At 39.2% G+C, this 24,190-nt stretch overlaps 1 protein-coding gene across 2 annotated transcripts in view; it reads right to left on the bottom strand.

Moving 5' to 3' along the window:
* Nucleotides 1-24,190, bottom strand: part of pdgfc (platelet derived growth factor c) — a 50,006-nt gene that overhangs the window by 5,525 nt on the left and 20,291 nt on the right. For both annotated transcript variants that reach the window (XM_044205849.1, XM_044205848.1), the window contains exons 2-3: nucleotides 13,173-13,365; nucleotides 7,586-7,766 (exon numbers count right to left, since the gene is read on the bottom strand). In XM_044205849.1, coding sequence (XP_044061784.1) covers nucleotides 7,586-7,766; nucleotides 13,173-13,365 — 374 coding nt within the window. The remainder of the gene's footprint in view (nucleotides 1-7,585; nucleotides 7,767-13,172; nucleotides 13,366-24,190) is intronic.

Raw genomic sequence — 24,190 nt, 5'->3', positions numbered from 1 at the left:
AGAGCTGTATTTCCAGACAACAGAGAAGACCTGTGAATCTTATTAGTTGAGCCTTGGCAGTGGCTTACAGCGTGGACTGGAAGCCATTAACAGCTTGTGAATGTCGACGGTGCAACACTCCCCCAATTAGCGGCACTCTGGAAGCTCAGCTTCAGATAGAGAAGCCAAGCAATCCTTCAGAGACACATCGAGATGCTGTGAATAAAGCTTTAAGTAGCAGATAAGAGCTCCCATTTAAGAAATTCATGAACAAAGTACTTAAATGGACCACCAACTTCTAGCTGGCATGAATTCAGAGGAGTATCCAGGTGTCAAGTTTCACACAAGGACTTGCATGAACACATACAGTATTGGATGAAATACGTAGACAAAAAAAAACATTATGAACTGGAAGACAAGCAAACAGGACTTGAATTAGGCTCGGCGAAGCCCCACTCTATAACTTATTTGCTGTATAATAATTCTAGATCTATAATTTGACATATTAAAATCTATGATGGATGATTTTTAAGATGTAAGATTTTTAAACAGGAAAATTAATTATTAAATTTTTTTGTGTTAATCAGACAGTTTAAAGAACATAGAAATAGAAAGGATTTAAACTGTGTGAGTGGAATGAGATTTAACAAAGCCATGGAATATACAGGATGCTGATTTGATATCTTATGTTGAGATGACAGATGTACCTTGGCCACTGAGGCACCAGGTCAGTCCAGGTCCTGCTGCAGGTTTTTTCTTAGTGTCTAGGTGTCTGACAGTTACTTACCAAAGACACAAGCATGCTAGCTTGTTTCTTAAAAGCTGACACTGACAATACAGGTACACAGTGAAAAGAAAGTCCTGAATCCAAGCCATGATAGCGTAGCAGTGTTACAACGGGCAACATTGTCTAGTTAAGTATTAGGCCTTTTGTATGTAAGAAGTTGTGCTGTATACAACAGATCAACATGATGTTATGTACATTTAGAGATTACATTCCTTATTTCTACATTATCAGGAAAATGCAGGATTCTGATGATGGTTTCGAACTAGCTAGGACTAAATTGGAACATTTTCTTGTACAATTCTGCACAAAACAGGCTCAAATTAGCTCAAATTGCATTTTTTTATGTAACTTGATGTGATGCTAATCCTTTAACCTTAGGAATAACTTGCTGTTGGGAATTTAGACTAAAGGTATTAAACTAAAACCTATTCTGGCATATTATGTTCTTCAGCTGCCTTAATAAAAGGAATTTACTTAGTTGCAGTCAATCTTTTATGAGAAAAAGCTGAGCCAGCAGACTAAAGTAGAACTGAAAGTAGAAATCAGCGACTCAGTGGATCAATGTGCAATTGTGAACAATATAAGCAGATACATAACATAGACATGCAGCAGAATTGAACAAGACTGCAATGTATAATTCTGTTGAAATAAATGTGTTTTGATAAGAGCACTTGCTTTTTAAATGGTAAAAGCTGAATGTGTTTTTATTCTTCAAGATGACCTAAGACAGAATCAAAGTGTGAAAGCTTGTAACGTACCCCCTATCACTGCCAAACTCTCTGAACCCCCGCCCCTCAAGAAATAACCTTGTTTTCAAGCTGTGATTACCTCGTTTCCAGCTCTCTTTGTTCTTACGCAGCACAACCACATGATCTTATTTCTGGTAACTAAAATGACAGGTTCAGCTAACTATGTTGAGATGAAAATTCTGAAATAGCATCTTGGGAGAGCTCTGGAAAACAATATCTTCTCTTTTACATGGATTTGCAAACCACTTCCTTGCACAAGATAGCTTTGAGTAAGCAACTAGGTCTGTTGTGCGTGAAAAAAGTGTTATTTTCTCTCACTATACGCCACACACTGCAATTGAGGTTGCTGTAAAAACAGACCTTAATTTCATCATGCCAACGATAAGCCTCCTGCATGGCTTTGACAGTCATTACCATTTGCTTTAACTAGGATTTTATTCCTTGCTTCTTCTGTCCTATCTCCGACTATTTATGTCTGAGTGTGTAAAACTCTCTTCACTCTATTAAAATAAACAAAGCTGGTAGAGCAATCTTCATGCCTAGGTAGCAGTGGGGTTTAATTCTGGATTGGGACCTCACAGAGACAATGATGTATGTTTTGTTTGCTCCTTTAACCCACCACTCAACACTCCTCATGCTCCATGCAACAGACTCCTTCTCTTCTATGTTTTAACAACCTCTTTGCCTCAGCCCTTTCGCTTTTCCCAAAATCGCTTCCTGTGAATTACAGACCGGGTCTTATTTTTTTCCCCCCTTCCATTCCATGGAAGTGGTGGGGAGGAATTATTGCTTGTTTAAATATAAACTAAAGTGCTGGCCTCTGCGTGGCACAAGGTTCCAGTAGCTGCTGGTTGACCACAGAGGAAACAGAGTGCTGCTGTTCTAGCGTGCTCCTCCTCTGTCAGAGGAAAGTTCAAAGGGAAGCCAGACTGAACGTGCAGAAGCCAAAGCTTCCTTTTCCCCCTCACGGTTTCCGCACCTTCTAGAGCTGGAAAATGAAAGATTGGCAGATATTTGAACAACACAGTAGTTTCATTCTACTGCAAAATAATTCAATTTGACTTTTAAATTCCAAAACATCCACAGTTTTGTGGGATGTTGTACTTTCAAATTAAAATATTTCATAAAATGTCAATGTCAATGTGTTGTTTAAAGCTACAACATACAGCATAAAATTATATAACGTAGCTACCGAAATGTATCTCAAGTATGGATAACTGTCAAATATCAAAAGGTGACCCTGATGTCTGAACAGATTTGTAGTTTTGTTTACTCATTCTTTGATCAGATTGTTTCTGATTTAGATGACAATTTTGTGTTGTATTTAGACAACATTTAACTTCTTTTCTTAAATGAAGAAATACATTTTGTAGAAAAACAAGGTTTAAAGTAGTGTATCAGAAAAGTATTGTTTTGATATCGTTTGACACCTGGACGTTGCTCAGTGTCTTCCCGGATACATATTCTTCATATGTTTGCACACATCGACCTATAGTGTCATTCTGTTTCTCCACAGTCTAATTTTATCACTGTTATTCTATTCTGTCTATTCTGTGAATATGAAGTCCATTGCATGTCTCTCCATGCTCTCATTGAGGTGTCTTCCTTTATTTTTCAGTTTAAAGGGTTTTTGGGGGAGTTTTTCCCTTATCCGAATCAAGGGTCTCAGGATAGAGGGTGTTGTATGTTGCGCAAATTATAAAGCCCTTTGAGGCTAATTTGTGATTATGGGATGGAATTGACTCAATTTACTTGGCTCGAGAGAACTGAAACTCAGCGATACCCAACCTAATGATTAAGATTATTGTGTAAAATGTCTACAAAAAATTACCAAGGAATGTACATAGTGCCTTTTGAATACCTTACTATTGCACAGCCTGCTGCTCAAATAAAAAGAACGTCAGTGAAAATTGATCCTTAGAGGACACTTCCATCCACTTCAGGGATTTTAGAATTGAGTAACTCCTTGTAATAGTGTTTTATTGGATTAATCCATCTCCATTAGATAAAGCAAGGCCTTGCTTGTGGTTCTAACATCACAATTTACTGCAGTCTATTGATGCTACATATATAGTAGGGTACAATTTCATGCAATTAATTCCTAACATGAAAATGATCATTACTGGAGATTGATTGAGCAACCTTTAGGCCTCAAACTGACCTAATAGTCCCACATCCCAGGAGATGAAACTTCACAGCACTTTACAACACTGATATTTTTACAAAGCATGGTTCACCATTTTGCTGTAGTGACACAAAACTATTTTTAGTGACATTTTTGGACATACAATTTCATTACTGTAGGCTTTACTGTATGCTTTCAATCCTAATGACACACTTCAAAGAATATTTTAAACTGACTCCAGTTCCCTTTATGCTACTGACACAAACAGACGTTGAATACAAAAATTACATCCAGTAGATGATGATTAATAATAAGTCATAGAGATAAAACAATTTTACATGGTGGAGTGCTAAGGATTGATTAAGGAGTCTCACAGCATAAGGTAAGAAGTTGCTCTGGAGTCTGGTGGTACGGCAGCGGATACTTCTGTATCTCTTTCTTAACGGCAGCAGGGTGAACAGGCTGTGGCTGGGGTGGGTACTGTCCTTTAGTATTCTTTGGGCTCTGTGCAGGCACCTTCTACAAGAACCCTGCTCCAGTCAGGCTGCTCAACAACTGTGTTTCTAACATGACAAAAGTTAGAAAAGTCAGAATTGTGACAAACTATGGCAAACGCTGCCAACATGTCTCAAGCACACCCAATGGGGGTGTGCGAAGATGTTATCATTCAGTCATCAATTGTCTGTCGCTGTATTCACGGCTTCATTCATGCATTTATTAATTGTTCATTGCTGTATTCATAACATTTATTCATGGTTGCATTTAACCATTCATTTATTGTTTAGTAATACTTAGTTATGTGTGTAGTTAGTAGTTTATTGTGTGTGTAGTTGGTAGTTTAATAAACCTTTAATTTATAAATAACCTGGTTATGTGTGTGTATGAAATATATAGTCACTGTTCATGAGTCAAGAACTCTGTAGCAACCTTCAGATTGAGACTAAATTAACTAATTGGCTATCGATTTGTCTTTGAAGGGTGGTGCCCCTCTTACCAGATTTAAGATAATTTGCTATAATCATTTTAATGCCTTTTAAGCCATATATCGCTACATCAGTATTTTGAGAAATACAGCTTTGATACTCAGCATGACAGTATGTTTTCAGTCAATAAATCCTATGTCAGTTAGTAATGCTATCTACAATACAATAATTACGTGTATGAGGAATAAAAGAACAAAAAAGCTTTTGTTACAAAGATAATACAAAGTGCAATCAGTGAGTTACCTAAGTTACCTACCTAAGTTGCCTATTTGTGCTTGTCAGATTTCACAGTGCTACAGGCCATTACAGGTTGACATGACAGGTTAAAACATGGCAGTTGTCTCTTCAGTTTATCTCCAGGCTTTTGTCAGTGAAGGGAGCAGGGACAAAGGGATTCTGTGTGTATTTGTGTGTGTGTGTGTGTGCGTGTGCGTGTGCATGTGCGTGTGTGGTCTAAAGACCAGGACAGAAAAAAAGCAAGAAAGTGAAGGAGAATGAGGAATGGAAAGAGGATAGATCAAGACAAAGATGGCTAGACGTGCAGGCACAGAAGTCATTTCTAACATTTTTCAGACCTTTTTTTAGGGTAGTTATGCAAGCATTTGTTGGAGGCAGAACTGCCCTATCTCACTGATCAAGTCAAAATTCAAAGGATGGAGCCACAGAACTGTTTTTCCAAGTGGTGCTCACTGCAGAGCCAAATGATTGGAGCTTGACCTCTCTGGACCAAGCAAAGCTCCATGAGATTGGTTAAAGTTAGGGTAAGAATATCAGGGTGAGCCAATCAGAGGCAGAGTAGGGCAGGTCATGCCTTCGCCACCCTAGGAAAAAAGATATAGCTTGGGCCTCACTGATCACTGTACAAAAGCACAACTTTATAACTTTATTCACTGATTTTGGTGAAACTCTGTAAATTACCTTGGTCCTGTATTCCCTGTTGGTCTCGGAGGCTGTGTTCGGTCCCGGGCCTGCCATGTTCACTGAGAGGTTGCCAGGGGTAAAGAAAACCACCACAGTACTGTATTCCCTGTCTTCAAACTGGCCTCTGACAGTCTTAGGGTGCGGCTGGACCAGACCCATTGGCTCTGCAGTGAGCAGCCTCTTTGTTTTTCTGGCAAGGTCCTGTCCTGCTAGCTTAGCTGGTGCTTGATTTCTGAATCACTGTCCACGTTTTTAGTATGTTCAGCAATTTAATTGGGTCATAGTTGCTTCCTTTGGCTGTAAAAACCAATCAGAGCTTTGTAGGCATGGGGACGTCTTCATCCTACGGAGATAGCTAGTTAGCTAGCAATGAAACAGTGACAGAATGGCCACAAAAATGGCGACAAGTATGGATGGGATTAATTCAGCTATAGTTGTTGTAAATTTTTGAAATGGCATATTTCTATTGTTTAGAAAAACATTAAAGTTAACTGCTCTTAGCAAGTGCTATAACAGCTTCTGTGTGAACTGAAAATGAGATCAGCAAGACAGATAGTCACTGGCAACTGATTGGTTAGTCAGTTAACAAGAAACAATGCCAGGCTGAATAACTGAGGTGAAGCCTGATTTTCTGGCTATTGTCCGACTGAAGTCAAGTGAGAGGTCATGAGACACGAACAGAAGAAGCTGATAAGGGCTTCTTTCTTTGTCATTCAGTTTTTGTACTAAGGCTACTCTACAGTATGCTCTGACAAATATTGGTACTTTGGCTCCACCCATTGATATTTAGCTAATATCTTTTTATTATTCACAATCACACTCGTGACACAAACCTCAAGGCTGCAATTGTTGCTTGAGTCTTGTGCTCTCCACCATTCTTTAGCAAAGCTGGTGATGTACTGAATGAGTTTAGGCGTATGCTATGCACACACCCTGAATTCTATTGGTTAAGTATCTGCCAAAAGTCTAAAAGGTGAATGGAAACAAAGATTATAATCTATGTTACAGGCAAACACAAGTGAAGGTGAGAAATAACAGGAAAGAGCAGAAAGAAGGACTGGTTGTGTTTGTTGCCAGAAATATAGTTCAGTCCTAAGTATATAGTAAAATAACACTTTGTGAAGTGGGGTACTATAAAAACACATAAAAGGGGTATTACTTTTGAACTACTGTATATGATGATAAAATGCGAACAGAAAATGAAACAGACGGACAGCAGTGTGTCAATTTTCCACAGAAAAAGCACTTCTATCTCTTAATTCCTACTTTCATTTCAGGGGCTTGAATGAATCCCCCCAAGGGTCAGAGGACCTCTTTGTGAATGTGTAACCACTTATTTTCTCCATCTCAGGCTCAAGCAACACCATCAGTGACATTCAGGCACCTTGTCTGTCAGACTCATCTGACTGGATCTATAGATATAGTACAGGTTCAGGGGGTCTATGGTTTTATATAGAACAGTAATATAGAACATACCAGTTTGATTGTTTAAAAATGGAAACAATACTAGCCCCAGAAAATGAGAAAATCACGGAGTTTGAAACCATTTGAAGTGAATATATTTTGATTTGTCTAATGTTTTGGAACTATTTCAGGGTCCATTACAGAAATTTCCCATTTTAATCCTAGAAGGAAAACTATACCTTTAGCGGATATACCTTTAGGTTGGCAACTTGGTTGTACTCACCACTGTCATTGTAGAGATTGTGGACATTTTGTTTTGTCTGTGAATAAGTGTATGAGCTGTTCTGGCTTGTGTGTATCTTCATAACTAAAATAAATGATAGCACAGGTGCCAGATGTTCCAAAGTGCTTAAACATAATCCCCAATGATGCTTAAAATCTCGGGTACAGATAAGCAGAAATGGATGATTGCAAATGAAGACACCATGTTATGTAACAAGCAAATTATTTTAATTGTGCTTGCATGGAAAGGCATTGCTTACTGCCTTGTGACCTCCCTGAAGTTGGAGATAGAGGCAGAGAAAATCTAATGACAGCTAAGCGCTCAACTCACAGTGCACATTGAAACTGTACATACCACAGGCTGAAGGGAGTAGTGGATGCAGAATCCCGGCTCAGAGGGGAAGTACTCATCAGAGATGAAGCGGATCCTGATCTGACTGCCTTTGGATGTGTGACTAGCTGGTACTGACTGTGACCCACACCAGCAACCCAGGACAGTCTTCTCAGTCAGATCCTCTATCTCCACAAAGTCGTACCTGGTAGAGTGAGACAGAGAAAGTGCAAAAACTGATTATTTTAGTCTCTCAGACATCACCAGTTATTGGGCCCACTCTGAACACTGTGTTCTACTATCATTAAATAGTCTTTGACCAAGTTACACCACAACTTGCAGCTACTACTGGCTTTGTTTGAGCCTTCATATGGTAGATTTAAACCTCTAGATACGCATGTTAGTTGACTTCAATTGTATTTTTGTTTGTTGTAAGCTTGTCAGCACCTTTAAAGGTGGGATATGCGATTCTAATCCAATACACGTCGTTTTGTTAAATTCAGCGAATATCTCCAAACAGTCCGCTAGCTGTCCATTCAGTGTGTGTGCTGAAAAAAACTCCAGTGTTTGTACACATCCCTGGCTCTGTAAATGAGAAAACAAAAGTGGCTCGGACCAGGCCTCACAACACTATTCCAGCCATTCCAGCCACGATTTGTGTGTCAGGTAACGTTAAGTGACTTGACATGGACATTCAGCTTACTTTCTAGTTGGCCAACATATGCTGTTGCTAACATCAGTTAGCTATAGTAGCAGGAGAGTTGTAAGTTGTCTGGAGCTGGTTTGCTGGCTCTGGGATACCGTCTCGTCCTCTCTGGCTGTTATCTTTGCAGCAGCAACTCAACAGTTTGCTAGCTTACAACCTAACTAACGTTAGTTACATTACTTGCTGTGTCGTGGTGGCTCTATATCATGGTATTGGATTTCTCCAGAATCGCATACCCCACCTTTAATGTTTACCATGGTGCTGTCTCCTTAGCTCTGCCTTGGCCTTCTGAAGCTGAGATTGTTAATAGCAATAAAGCTGCCCAGGGAAATAAAGGTTTAATCTCATTAAAGGAAAAAAAAGAAAATAAATATCTTTAACAGCAGGTTACAATATCTCAGAGATGACAGATGAGATTTGTTTCTGTTATTTACTGCCTGAATTAAATGAATAAAAATGAACTTGATATTGCCAGTGTATTGAGGACAACTCTCAGGTTGGCTGACAGTGCAGACTAAGCAGCTGTTGTTACTATTTAGTAGTTATGGCTGCTGATGCAGCCTTTTGACAGGCCTATTATACTGATGCTACATGTTGTCATTGAAATATAGTTTTTAATTAAACCTTGAGCTGGTCATAATGTACTGTATTGTATGTTGTGCTGCTGGACTCCAAAATCATCAGTGTAAACAAAAAATACATTATGAATAGCTCTATGAGGATATTCTGCAAAAGAATTCTGCAATAATGTGCTTTTATCTTTTAACCTTTATTACTGTATATTGAGTATTCAGAATCGTATTTCCATTTTCATTATCAGCAACTCATCTTCGATACCCACAGAAATAACCCACATAACTGGACTGCAACAGAGTTTAAATTATACAGTATTTTTGTGACTATAAACATAACAATCACTAAAAACTTCAGAAGCTATTGGTGGCTGAAAATCAGACATTGTATTTTAAAAAATCCCATGCATTTTTGAAATAATATTTAGTTTAAACATGATGGGTTTAATGGATTTCAAGGATTTAGTGTCATGAATTTCACTAAATAAAATGATAATATTAATTTCAATTGAGAAAAATATAAATAAAAGCACCATTTTGCTTGTTGTGGGGACCAAACTTTGCGACCCTGTAATTACATGACAATCTCTCTCTCCACTGGCCATCCTGCCAACCCATAATACAAGTAAACATTATGAAGTGCAGAAGCATATGCACATGCTCCAGACTCCTTTGGTGTGCCAAGGCTAACATCAACCAACCTCAGCACTTAAGAAACACAGTTGAGGAGTTCAGCCTTTATTATTTATACCTGCGTGTGTAACCAGTGGCTGCACTGCATTCAATACAGCCTTGTTTAACTGACTCTTCACAGTCTGGGATTAATCACTTTGCCATTTGCGTCAACAGGCACGCTAACCTCTCATTCAGTGCTGCCAATTTGGATATTTGGATTTCAAGGACATTGTTTACATTTTGCACAGGCTTGACAGATTCAGTTCAAGCTGGTTTCAATAAAACAACATGGAGGGACATGAGCAAGACTAAAAATGGATTTTCTGCGATGTTAAATAAACTGAAGGGGAGGGGGGTCGATAAATTTACTGACTCTGTTGCCTTTGATTTGGAAAGTTATACAGGAAGTTTATAATCTGCACAAACAAACGTATTGGGAAAGGTAAAACTGAAATTTTGCAAAACCATACATTCACAGTTTAATTGTACAAATGTTAGACAACTGTATGAACTGTAAAACATTCATTTATATAAATGCAAACCAGACTGGCATGAAATGGTTTTGGAAAAGGATAAAATATCAGTTTAGCTTCTCTCGATGGAGGTCAGTGAAGAGAGAGGCTTTCCTCTCTAAAAATCAGCCCTCAGACAGCTCCAGAGCTTTGACAGATGGCTCATCAATAATGCAGGACTCTCTGATCATTACACATCGCCATGTGTTCAGAATCACCATGTCTAACAGCGGTTTCTCAGATTTACAAATGCACTGACATACACACCAAACTGTACATACAGTCACAGTGAACAGGACCAGAACAACAAAGGCATCTTATATACACAACCAGATAGGATTACCTTCCTGCACACTGCAAGGAAACTGTGTTTAATATTCAAAAAGCTTTCTCCTACATAGGTTTCTTCCTTGTACATTATTAATAGATACAATATATACCACTGAAATGACACAGATTAGCAACACGAACACTGTTATTTAGTCCTCTCCTTTTAGACTAAAGACAGAGAGGATAAATCCCTTTCTGAAAACAGTCCTGTCTGTGAGCCGTCAAGCACGACTCTGCTGCCATGCCAACCAGCAGCAAGACCAATCCCTCTCCAATATGCCTCTCCTCCAGTGGATTTGGTAAGAATGCTTTTCATCGTGCCACAGACAAACAGAATAGCAGATGAGCATCTCGACTACACAGCCTCCCTCTCATCTTAGCAAAGACTTCTCGCTCCAGGCTTGCTACCAGAGCCGAACACATCTCCCACTGTTGTTTTTTTTATCCTCTGTCATTGCTGTGAATCACTGGACAGGAGATTACAGTTATTTGCATCACATTGTGCAGTGACACAAGGGCAAGAGCAGTGTATCAATAACATTGTTTATGAATGTCTTTTGCTATAACACCAGTGGAATGAAGGTCTAAGGGCAGATTTTGTGAATAAATTTATGCAGACTAGGTCAGAGGCTTGTTAATGTAAGTGTGTGTATGTGGGACAGAGAGAGTGTGTGTTTGAGAGAAAAAGGAGTCAAGTAGATAGACTTGTGAATGTGTGTCTGTTTCTGCTTGTGATTGCATGCTGCATTCATATATCTGCCAACCTTGCGAAGAGTGTGTATCTTGGGATCTGATCAAAACCTGTTGGGCCCGGTGGTCCTGGGGCGGGTGAAAAATGTGAGAGCTGGAGCGGTAGATGTGGTGATGACTTGCATGACCCTGGAAAAGGATGTTGTTATTGTCTCTCGCCCCACTCCCTGAGGACGCTGACTAGTGCAGTCTTGTAAAGGTAGGACGGCACAAATGTTGTCAATCTGCACCCTGCCTCACTGTGGAACTCTGCCTCATGGGTTTAAACAGCAACACTAACCTCATTCGTCAATGTGCACCCGGCCCACCGCAGAGGTGTGCTGGCTCGAATTACCTGCACTCACATACTGTTTCTTCACTTTTCTTCACTTCGGTTAAATCAGCTATAAACCCGTCTTTAACCAGACTCTGGACCAAGTATCACAAACACCTCATTGATCATTTAAGTTGAATGCCCAGGAACTGTCATTGAATGGCCACATCTTCTTTTAATTTCCTGATTTGTACAGTTAATTTCTCAAAAGATGCGTGTTCATCTAGTGCTGCCATGTCCAACATATAAAGCTTGTCAACTCTGTGGAGAACTGTCGTTCAGCTTATCATCCATTAGGGGGCTCTCCAGGAATGACTAGCAAGGTCACCCTCCCCCAGCTCTTTCCCACCTTCCACTGATTTGCCCCCTCCATGCTAACCAGTCAGATGTGATATACTGACAGCAGGGCACTAAGCATAATGCACAGAGGGTAAATCGATCGTCGGGCCTTGGGATCCTGTTTAAGTTGAATAGCAATACAGGCAGACCCAGGGAGTTATTGAAAGTGGGCTCCTCAAAAAAGCAGAGGATGTACTGTATTTACAGTATGTGTGCGTTTGTGTTTGTGTTGCCAGTCAGAGGGTGACATGTGTCTTTCGAACAATCATGTGAACAGCTATAAACATCAACTACATCAAGTAAAATATGCAGGTCTGAAACACGTCATCATGAGGTCTTGGGTGAAATAAATCACTGTACTGCTGGGTTTTCAATATTCACGAGCTGCCACAGCAGACCAAAGGCAATTTCACAAATGGCCACACTCTGACTCAAAATCTTTAAAGATGGACTACAACACAGGCAGGACACGTCTTTACCCCAGCCCAACACGTATCTGTCATGCCAACTGGGGAAGCCCCCATTTGATGAGAGCTGGCCAAGCAAGCAGAGGAAACTCTTAATGAAAAACTCTGCACTGCTACAGCTAACTGCTGAAGGAGGTTATCCGTCTCATCAATTGTAACAGATCACATTTTCATTTAGACGATAAAAGCTACTTTTTCTTATAAAAATAAAAATGTAATTAAAATTATATACCATTTAAAAAAATAAGATGGTGTAGTCCCTCATTCGTCCAGGAGTGTTCTTTCGTAGAAAAGGTTTCAGTCGTAGTCATCTGGACACTGTTTTCAGAATCAAGACGTTTCGGCTCCCATCCGGAAGTCATTCTCAATTGTGAAATTTCTGAGTTCCCGGTCCATGTTTTCACAATTGAGAAAGACTTCCGGATTGGAGCTGAAACGTCTTGATTCTGAAAACAGTGTCCAGATGACTACGACTGAAACCTTTTCTACCATTTAAAAAAATACAGTTTGAGATTTTTTTGGAGGTTGGCACGCTTGTCAAATTAGTGAGAAGGACCCTGAGAGGAAAATGATGTGTCCCAATAATTTTGGTGCATGCATTTAGCACACATTACACAGAAATACAGCCTAGTTGGAGGACAGGAACAAAAAAAGGAGAGGAACATCTTACAAAATAATCTGATACATTATGCAACTCAGAAATGCTTTGTTATATATATAAAATTAACTTTGTTTTGTCTAAATCGCAGATATATATGAAAAACCACTGACAAGTTTACTGCTATCAATCAAGATGTTAGTCTGTTAGCATAAAGCAACACGGATAAGATGGCCAGCAAGCCATTGTCACCCAAATTAGGTGTACTCTTCCATATGAGGCAAAAATAGTATTTTGATCTGCTTGTATTTATACTGAGACACTAGTATAAATCTACAACTGTTCTTACTTGCATATGCCATCTTCGGGGTCCTCCAGACCAAACCTCTCATCAAAGGTGAGATGGATCCTCATGTTACTGGTCGCCACAAGTCTCCAGACCAACACGGTATTCCTGGGGTAAGTGTGTGGGAAGTCTGGGCTGTGGAGCATTCCCTCTCCAGACACTGTTATGATCTTCTCCTGATGGGAATCTTGCACTCCTAAAACAAAAAACAGCATGTTTTGTGCTTTGCATTTACTGTAGCAGTTTAATTTGGTTCAGATTAAATCAGTAGCCATGGGGGGTGGGGGGGTGGGGCGTGGGGGGTGGAGGGGCATATGCGTTATTTCACTGACGAGGGCTTGGTTTGGAGAAGACGCTAAGCTTATGATTTGAAACATAGACATGTCAAGCACCTTGCAAAGAGGTACAATGCAATATGAAATATTGATCAAATGTCCAATATAAAAGGTAAGACCACAGTGACGCTCCCTTAATGCTTTATTCAGCTTTAGACAGTCTTGTCTGGGAAACCCTGACATATATGGCTCAAACATGTTTCATACCTTCCTGTTAAATGACAAATGATTATACAGGCAAATCATTGAATAATTGGTACACACATACAATAAAAAAAAAACATTAAACGGCTCTTTATCTGTTAATTAGATAAAGCTTTCACACAATTCTAAAGATGCCAAATCTAAAACATCAGCTCCATGCAGAGTACATCAAAGGAAACACTGCCTTATGGGTTTCACCAAACTCCTTTCATAAAGCCATTAAGGCCCACTGGGACTAGTGGCAGCAGGATTTAATCACAGTGACGAAGCTTGTCACTCTGTCCCCTGGGGCTACATCAGGCCCCGTCACCTTCAGGAGAAAAATTGCCAGGATACCTGAGCCTCACAGTGCAATGACAACACCCTGAAGCCTTGCTGATTACAGGACTGTTTTCAATTCACCAGGTCAAAATAATAGATCAAATGTTTTCATTAGTGTATAATCACCTGAAAATAAGAATCATGTTTTCATTACCTTAGAATAAGCCGTTTTTATCTACAGAGGGAGCGGGTCCCCTTCCACGGAGGCCACTGTAGTTTCTCCTACCCGCTTGGAACGGGAGGATGATCTGAGCGTTATTCAAATGGTTGCAAAATGCAATTTCAACGCTAGATGCCACTAAATCTTACATACTGGACCTTTAAGCAATCAAAATCAATACAAAGTAGGGTCTCATTTTCAAAATAACATAATCTCTTAGTATAATCGTCATGAACGATCACCTTTACAGGAATTACAGGAATATAACACAAATACTCTTTTCAATACAGTGGTTAGCCTAGCTTAGCACAAGCACTGAACATAGGAGGAAAGAGCTAGTCTTTGTCATAAGTGAAAAACTGTATGTGAAAACGATCAAATTCACAGTAAGTACATGATTGATCTGCATTCCTGATCTCTGCAAGTGGTTCAATGTTGTCTGCTCTTTCAGTGACAGAACCACAGACTCTGTTTGCAGCATTTCAGTCACCTTCTTGTTTGTTGCTTTTTCTTACTAATACAAATACAGCAAATTAGCTTAATGAGGTAGATTCAACTGCACATCTGTAATTCTGCCTCTGGAGACATCTCCTTTTCCTCAGTGAAACCACTGTGGGGTCCAGTATAGTACAGAGTACAGTAACTGTTCATGAATGAAACTGACAGCATCCTGCAGATTACATTAGGCTACTGCTTTCTTCTGGAGAGACCTCTTGATCGAAGAATTTGTTTAATTTTACTTTCACTAATTACATAACCTTGCATGCCTATTGAGCAGTAGTAGCCTACTATATCAGCATACTTAATGACCAGTTCATAGTAAAATTCATTGAGCTGATTTACTGTTGCGTTGCGCTGGGAGCAGCTGAGTGGAAATAGACATATGGCTCTGAAGGAATGGTATTGTGCGGTAATGCAAAAGTGTTGTGAGAGAATGCAAAATTTATTGTGAGGTAAAACAAAACATTGAGAGGTAACGCGAAACATATTGCGAGGGAATGCAAAAGTAGTCCTCAAAAAAATTCTCGCCATGACCTTTAGGGGGCTCCGTACACAACAGTTTCGTTCAACCCTAGCTCAAATTGTTATTAGTATCAACATGCTGTGTTGAAATTTTCATGACTTTCTGAAATTACACCGATAAATTGATCCCATCCGCAGCCATTCCTCAATTTGTTCAAGCAGTATTTATTTTAGTATCAGTGATGATCATTCATAAACCAATCCAATACGTCTAGCCTTTAGAGGAACCAGCAGGGGTTTAGTGTGTTCAGGAGAAGGAGTGTGCTGCTGGAAGTTTGTCAGTGCATTAAACAGATGAGTAACCATTTCCCCAGTGCAACTTGTATAGACAAATTTATATTTGAAACACATTTTGAGCATGATTACTCTTTATTTTGCCATAAATGTAATTTAAGGATGTGATTCATACCCAGCAGCCTGAGGTTATTTGCTTTCAATAGAAATAAAAACATAGGCAGGTTAAGTTTGTGCTCACCCTGTATAATGTCAAACAGTTCCACAGCAACTCTGAGTTTCTCAGGATGGTTCCAAGGACAACACATCTGTCTGAAGGAGTGGTCACTGAAAATAGGTGAGTGAAACCACCTTCAACAGGGTACTGTCTGTTTTTCACTTTTTCAATTTAAAGCGAGTAACAATTCAGAGAATTGACAGTTCACCCCCCTGTTGCTACGCATGTCAAGCAGGACATCCTCACAGGGCACATATGTGGTTTACAATAACAGTGGCAGATTCACCACCCGAAGTTCTTAGTAACTTTTGAAACAATGTGTCCTTGATTTCAGACAAGGAGTAGACAAAAGCAGGCTGAAATGTCAACTGTCGCTGGCAGATTTTATCAGCTAGCTAGCTAGCTAATTTTCCAGCTTTCTCACCCTGTAAAAGGGGTCTTAAATATGCACTTGATGGCTACATACATGATATCGTGCTAAAAGACTGAGGCTAAAGCTGCATTTCCCAGGCAAACATTCAGCATCCTCACCAGCCGATAATCCACGTAAAAGGCAGGGAAATAAAGAAAGTGTGCTTTTCTATTGTGGTGTAGAGCAAGTCCTTGTATTAAAGTCTGATAAGGAAAAATGAAAGATCAGACTCATGTTTCATTCTAACCTGACCTTGTTCGGTAGCTGACATACTTGGCCAAGCAAGAAAGTTTATGTTTTCATTTTTAATGTTACAGGAAAAAAGACTTTTAGGATGAGGACTAACCAGTGTGTTCCTATGTTCCTCAAATTCAGTAAGGAATGGGACAGAGCTGCTAGAGTCGTGTTTTGGGGTTTTCTGAAAGGCAATTAAAAAAAGCCCCACAGCCCCACAGCCCCACAGCCCCACGAACACCACTTCAACATGAGAAATCCAAAGCTTGACAGGCCTGCTGTGCCTAGTTACAGTTGCTAAGCTATGATTGGACAATCGCTGTTCAGTGGAGGGGGTTTAGCAAACAGTCAATTGTTAAACAAATGCACATCACTTTTCAAATGAGTCAGTTATTATCTATTTAATATTTGTTCAAATTTGCTTTTCAGAATACAATAATAATTTTAAAAACATAAAATCTATCCATCCCCCACACTGGAATGGCATCAGTAAATTTTCTTCTTGGATGTCCTTTTAATTTTATGTTTTTTTCTTGTTGATAGAAAGGTGTCCAACCCCTCTCTGATTCAATAAAAAACAAAATTTTTATCAAGATATAACTTGATGACATCCGGACTTTCTCTCCTGGCATCCCGACTGATGCTGTCTATCAAATAGAGTAAGTAGATAAAACAACAATGACACTTTTTAAAAAAACAATTACTTCAGATTGCAGATATCACTTTGATGTTTTCATTTGGGTTTGGTAGTGAGCCAGGTGGGAACAGATTGAATGAGAGAGTGCCAGATGCAAAGAAAAACAAAGCCCAGGCATGAATTCTCAATGAACAGGCTCTTTCATAACTGTGTGAAAAGTTTGGCCTCAAGTACAAACTGTCACATCAAATAAGGGCCACCTTCTTCGGGCAAATCAAACGGTTTGCAAAATAATACTTGCACTCAAAGACAGAAAATAGACATTTTATCTAGGACTGGATTAAAAAATGCCCCTTGAAGCCATATTTTGTGGTTCAGGACTACAGTACACCTTCTTCATGGGGTTAATAACAGCATGATCATATTCAAAGAAATCTACCTAACTTTTTGTCTCTGTAGTCAATATTTTTTGATTTCTTTGCAGAAACGACTGAAAAAATGGCTGATTGCTCTTTTAATCTCTGGTGCAACTAGCAGCAACACACTAGGTTTGATTGACTGTTTTTATATCCATTTGCTGGCTCAGTAGGAAACAAGCCGATAGCTTTCATGCTATTAAAGCTTGGCCCTCCATCACAATGACATGTTTTTAATTACATCCCCATTACTGAGGGCTCCAACATACAGGCTCATGAAGTACACAATGAATAATGAGAGGGAAAAAAGTGATTTTTTAATATACAAGTCCAGATGTACTGTATTGCATAATAGCAGTTGTACATATTGTATTTATTTAAAAAATAAATATAAAAATCTAACATTACTTGCACAATTATAAAGATGTCTATATGGATGTTTGCTTTTTAGGGCTCTCTCTGTACATAATTCCTTGGGAAAATCTGTTAAATGATGACTGGAATGCCTCTATATTAAGACTATAATCATGGGGAGAATGTGAAAGGAAAATCTGAGCTTGCTGTTGCAGAGAAAGGGGAAAAAGAAGGGGGGGAAGCATTGACATAAAAGCATTAGGTCCTGATGAAAAGGTATTCTAGAGATCTGCATGGATGAAATCATATTTAATCCAAAACGTCTGCAAATATCCTGCTTAATCCTTACACACTCATCACAAGTACTTGCAGTAGGTGGGGGAACAATGTGTTTGCATTCCTCTTCGGTTCAGGTCTTTGTGCATGAAGATCAAGAATGAACCATCCAAGTGATTCTTCGCTGTGGATCTTTTGTTCACTTGCATCAAAGCAGAAACTTCTTAAGAGTATGCTCTTTCAGAGTACATCAACTGAAAACCAATATTTGATTAAAGCAAGATCCACAAGGTCACAAACCAGCCTCCTTCCTTTTTTCCTGAAGCTTTTCTTTATTTTCTTTTATAAACAATACTGTCTTTTCATGGTTCTCTCTTTTCAACCTTCCCATTGATATCCTCCCTCTCCAATTTACCCTCCGTGTACTGTAAAATGCAGAGACACGCTACTAGTCGGGCCGGATTCTGGGTGTAACTTTGACTTGAAAGTGACCTCACTCTTGGGGTTAACCAATGTCATCTAATGATCAGAGAAGCGGTCCCCTAGAGTGAATTACCTCAAACATGACTTTTCCTTGACCTACTTTTTTCCTCTGTGAGGAAAGTAGAGCTGACTATTAAGGAAGGAAGTGGCTCTGAATAAATAGGAGCCTATACAGTGCAGCCATTGTGCTTTGTTCACACGTTAGTGGGTGAACCATTCATGCTGTTAAACATTAACCTTTCCCCTGCCACTGGAGTAATCATGCAGAGAATCATGGACATGTGCACACTGTTATTTTAGTGCACACAAGCATCTATTAATACTACTACTAGTGATGATAATAAAAAACTATAATTTTATTAATTAAAAGAGTAGTATTAATATACACATAAGACCGCATAATGATCATAGCAAATGTACACCCCCCCCATACACACTCACAAGCCCATGCACACACATACACCCAAACACACAGACATGCATACCCAGATGCATTAATACATGTTAGATGCCTTCAAGCAAAGACTGACTAATGAGAGCAGCCCTTTTGTCCAGACTGCTGCATGTTTCTCATAAAAAAGGAGTGGGAGGAATGAAAACCATCCATTCTGGTTTCTGTTAGGCTCACTAAATTCATCTTTCTTCACATTATATCATTACAGTGACGGTTACTACGTCGGACCTTAGCTTTGGAGTTTATCTGGTGGTCATACTGCATGATATAGTAGACATAAATTTGCCTTTCTTCTGGAAGACTAGGAAAATTTAGGCCACACCACTATTCAGCCCTGAGAAAGCACTAAATATTTCTGCCTGCCTCAAATATGAGATCAGACAAGATACTTTTAAATGGGAATAGCCATTATTTACCATTTCAATTGGTCCTGACTAAAATTAAAAATACAAAAAATGGGTTAAAAGGTTCATACTAGGGCCAAATCAAATCAGTATGAATTACACTGCCATGGGGGTTGTATTTGCTCTGTAAGTTGGCTAAATTGTAATTTTCACACATTATGGACCAATAAAGATTGGTCCCGTACTACACTGTGTTCTCCCAGCAGCCTCATGCATCATGGATAACCATTCACGACAGCTAGTTCCTGTCTGGTAATCGACAGCCGAGTCACTGTGACACTAAATCCAAATTGTTTTTAATTTCAGCCCTGTTACCTGCTGATCAAAATGAATGTGAGGCCCTGAGCAACAGAGTTGAAGCAGCTTTGGTCAGGTGATGAAACTGTACCTAACAAAGAATTCTCTTTTTTCAATGCATGTGTTTCGGGCTTGATGCAATCAATCCAACATCTGTTGCTTATTAAGACGGTGCAGTGGTTACTACAGGTGCAGTAAATTCCCAACCCTGCTTAGGATATTTATTGCTTTTGGGTTTACAGTCAGTCGGGCAAAGGGGCTGAAACACGCCATGGGAATCTTTCATACCATTAAAAAATAATTTGGACTGTGTGGGACCCTTCTGTAGCGATTTAATCTGCCAGGCATATGCTCCTGAAGAGGAAGTCGGTTTGACAGGTTTGACACCCAAATTCCCTGCAGAGGTCGCTGAAATAAGGGTGGAAAGATAGCAGGAGCTGGTGATATACATAGATAAGTCACCAAAACAGACACTTGTCTCAGCAACCTAATGACTGTGGAATGCATGTATGTTGAAGTGCATAAAGTATATTTCACTCTATGTTAAGTCCCTGTAAAGGATCATTTATTCAATGCAGGTATTTAGTGCAATCTAATGTGAGCTGTCTTTACCAGTATCTTTATCTTTAGCATGTGCTGTGTTTGACACAGCACATGTATACATTGGTGTACAATGTGTGTGTACATTGTGTTTTTTAATAGTAAGTATAAATCAAATTCTTTCTATATTTGAAGATTTTGTTTTTAATCCTATACAGTTTGATTGACAGCGAGAGCAAAACTGCATAATCTTGCTCTCCACATGACTAGCCCAGTGATTAGAGACCATCTCATGGCAGAAATTGTACAGATAATATTGATCACTGTGTCCATCTATAACTGCAAATACTGTCTGACCTGCTGAAGTGCCCTTGAGCAAAACAAGGCTGGCTTGGAGAGAAGCCCCATCACTGTCATCAGCCAAGTCACTGTTTCAGTGTATCCATTGTTGGCAAGTAAATATCCATGATCTATACTCTTTTCTTTGGGTAATTTTTAATCTGTATTTTCAAATTATATTTATATCAAATGTGTCATGAGAGCTATATTAACAAAGCTTTTAGACATACAGAATGTGCAAATGCAGTTGGGCCCCAAACCTCTAGGGGGCTCAACAATACTAACTGTCCAATCGCCCACAACTGCAACAAAGCCACAAAGGCTCCATGACACAAAATGTAGTCACAGTATAAATTCTATCCATTCAAGAAAGTTTTTCCATGGTTTTTAAATTAATTCACATTGTGGGGGTTTCCCAACACTTGAATACAATTATTTTCAGCATTCAAGGGTTGGGAAATACAAAACAACCTTTTCAACCTGCTTCACCTCAAGAGAGAAAAATAGGTCTGTATTGTAAAGGGGGACAGTCTGTGTCTGTGTGTGATGGGACCCATGACAAATATGTTACATCACTGGTCAATGGAGGACATAAGAGCATGCCAGAACATGTATGTTTTTACATCGACAGAAAGAGGGAAAAAAACATCACACTAATAATTTTGCATTTGCTGACAAGAGTACTCTACTTCTACTCCTTCTACTGTCTACTTCACCTTTTAAACCCCATAAACTTCAAGTCCTGTCATCAACAGGTGGACAATTATGACCCATGAAAGCCCTTTAAGTGAAGGGGTCAAAGGTCACAAGAAATGTAATCAGTCCCAGCACTCAAAGGACTGAAGCCCTTGGTTTTGCTGTGTCAACATATTAATGTGATACTTTATTGACCCCTGCTATGAAATGCTCCATTGTCATGCACCTCTATCTACAGGGAGGCCAGACCAGTGACCCTGGAGGGGGTAGGGTGGTAATGACCTGCTCGGAAATACTTTAGCAGGGCAGACCATTTCCAGCAGAGATGCTCCACTCAATGGCCGTCTGACTGAAGGGTGGTCTCTCTCTAACCAAGAGGTCAGTCTGGCCAAGTGGGTAGGAGGAACATATGTTGACACCTGCTGCAAAGGCAAAGCAAAACATCTGCAGATCATATCAGATGGCCCAACCTGATACCACTAGTTTATGTGTGTGTGTGTGTGCACATGCATGCGTATGTACACACTTTCATATTCTATCTACAGCTTTCCCACAGAAGATCCCTAGTGGGTATATGTATATATGTTTATATTTGCCTAAAACAGATTAGTAATGAGAAATTATCTAGGAATACTCAAACACATTTCATAGTATATAAAACAGCTCATGCCCTGTACAGTATCATTTTCCTGTTGAAAAAAAAAAAAAAAGAATTAATGACTTGTATATTAACTGCTAAAAAAGTATACGATGAAGATTACAACATATTGTAAACTGTATCATACTACGATATAGTAGGAACGTGAGAGAAAGTTCTTGTCTTCCTGCAGCAAGAAACACATCAACTTTTGAATTTGTAGAAACCAAAATCCAGGTAAAAATCAGTTTTAAAAAAAAGATATTTGTGGGTGAAAATCTGTCAAAAATGAGCCTTAATTCACAGTTGCTAGAACACAATTAAAACACAAACCAACATCCAGTTAATTCTTCATTAAAATAGCCAGTGTTTAATAACATAAGAAGCCCCAAGCCCACAAAGGATTTAACTTCTATAACTGCTATGAAATGTTAATGCAATGCACAAACTGTTATCTGAAAAATGATTACAAATTGTGATAAGGTTTTAATGATAGTGAATGCACAGTAGTGTGCAAGCACATGTGATGTTGCAGACACACCAAAACTAAAGTGAAGTATTTCAAACCCTCAGGCTTTAGCCTGTCCAGCACAGCGACTGATACTCATCGCCAAACAACGGCCTCTCCTCAGGTTACAATGGTTCCCCGCCCCTGAATGATTTCTTGGAGCCTCTAATTAGTGCCCACATTTGTGTTTGGCATCCAGAAAAAGGAAGATTGAGTGTCAGACTTTTCACTACAGCCGTCTATTTTTGTTGACCCTCTGGTATTTCATTTCTGAACCCCTGAGCCTGGATTTAGATATGATATCAGCACTAAAATCAGCCATAAAATGAACAATAAACCAATCCAACCTCAGTATTTCTCCTGGTCATTTATACAATAAAGTGCACCAACAATTTCATGCAAATCCAATGCAGTCTTTGTTATTTGAAGTAAAAATCTCTTAAAAATGTTTTGTTACTCTCATTTGCCAAATTTATGAGGCAAAATTTCTGGTAGCATTGACATTGATTTGTTCTGAATTTAAAAAATAAGAAATGGATAGGTGGCAGAAGAGCGATAGATAACACAACAAAAGAAAAGCGTGACACCAATAGAACATTTCAGGGTCAAAGACATCACAATACAACTAACAATGATTAACAAATGATCTCTAGGAGATACAGTGCAAAAACACTACAGCACAACAGCAGCAGTGTCAGTTGTCAAACTCAGAATCAATATCAAAATTAATTATTGTTAAGTAGATGGACTGATAGTTTAGCACAAAAAAGCAAAAAGGCTGTGAGTTGTTTCTCACAAACACTGGGAGATGGGCCTAACCTCCCCTTTCTGGCTGGAAACCAGGCGTTGACAGATGGACCACATCTTTTTAAAACTTCTCTCCACAGCTGTGGACGGCAGCTCCAGGCTGCTTTGTAGTCACATCTGTGAGCTGGACAGCTGGATGTTTGGAGAAAATTACAGTTTGATCTGTGGCGAGCCAGATTGGAAGCTTTGCCATACCAGATCCAGACACTGCCATTAAGACTGATCAAAGATGCAGGTTTTGCAATGAACGTAGCTGAGAGGATTGATAGCTGATCACAATCCACTTTGTAGATCTCTGGCTCCAAGACATAAACACTCAAATCTGCAATGAACAGCTTGAAAGAGGTCAATAATGTTTTCAACTAATGCTTTCTAAATTGATCTGGGACTGCACATCTTATATTATATATTATATATATATTTCTGATTCTGTTTCTGATCTGCGCTTGAATTTCAGTATAGCTTTGGCTGCAACTTGGATAATGGCCAACTTCACACACTGAGTGAGTTTGTCTTCACACATCTTCCTCCCCTTGTCCCATTACTTTAATCTTATCTTAAATCATGAAAATCGAAGTAAAATAGACCTCCCAATGCTCACTGTATTACATTTCCTGGCTCTTAAAAACTATAGCCACTAACTAACCTCCCAATGCTCACTGTATTACATTTCCTGGCTCTTAAAAACTATAGCCACTAACTAATATCCATCTAAACGCAACAGCTGTGTAGAATTTCACAAAAATCATACAATTTGCATAACAAACATAACCTCTGAACAATCCTTTAAGAAGCTATGAGCAATGCAAGCAAATATGAGTAAAGCCTTCAAAGGTCTGATGAGATTTTCAGCTGTGGCAAATTGAATGATTAATCCAAAGCAGCAGACAAGGAGACAAGTAAAATAACATTTTAACTGTGGCAGTTTAAGGATAAAATTCTCTGGTCTCTGGCTTTGCTTCCAGATACAGATTGATTTCTTTAAGCGGGTTGCCCTGGATATCTAATTACTGCCAACCCACCAAGCCTTTAA

The sequence above is a fragment of the Siniperca chuatsi genome, linkage group LG8 (assembly GCF_020085105.1).
Source record: "Siniperca chuatsi isolate FFG_IHB_CAS linkage group LG8, ASM2008510v1, whole genome shotgun sequence".
NCBI classification, from domain to species: Eukaryota; Metazoa; Chordata; class Actinopteri; order Centrarchiformes; family Sinipercidae; genus Siniperca; species Siniperca chuatsi.
The sequence above is the reverse complement of the archived record's forward strand: the minus strand, read 5'-3'. Positions and strand labels throughout refer to the sequence as shown.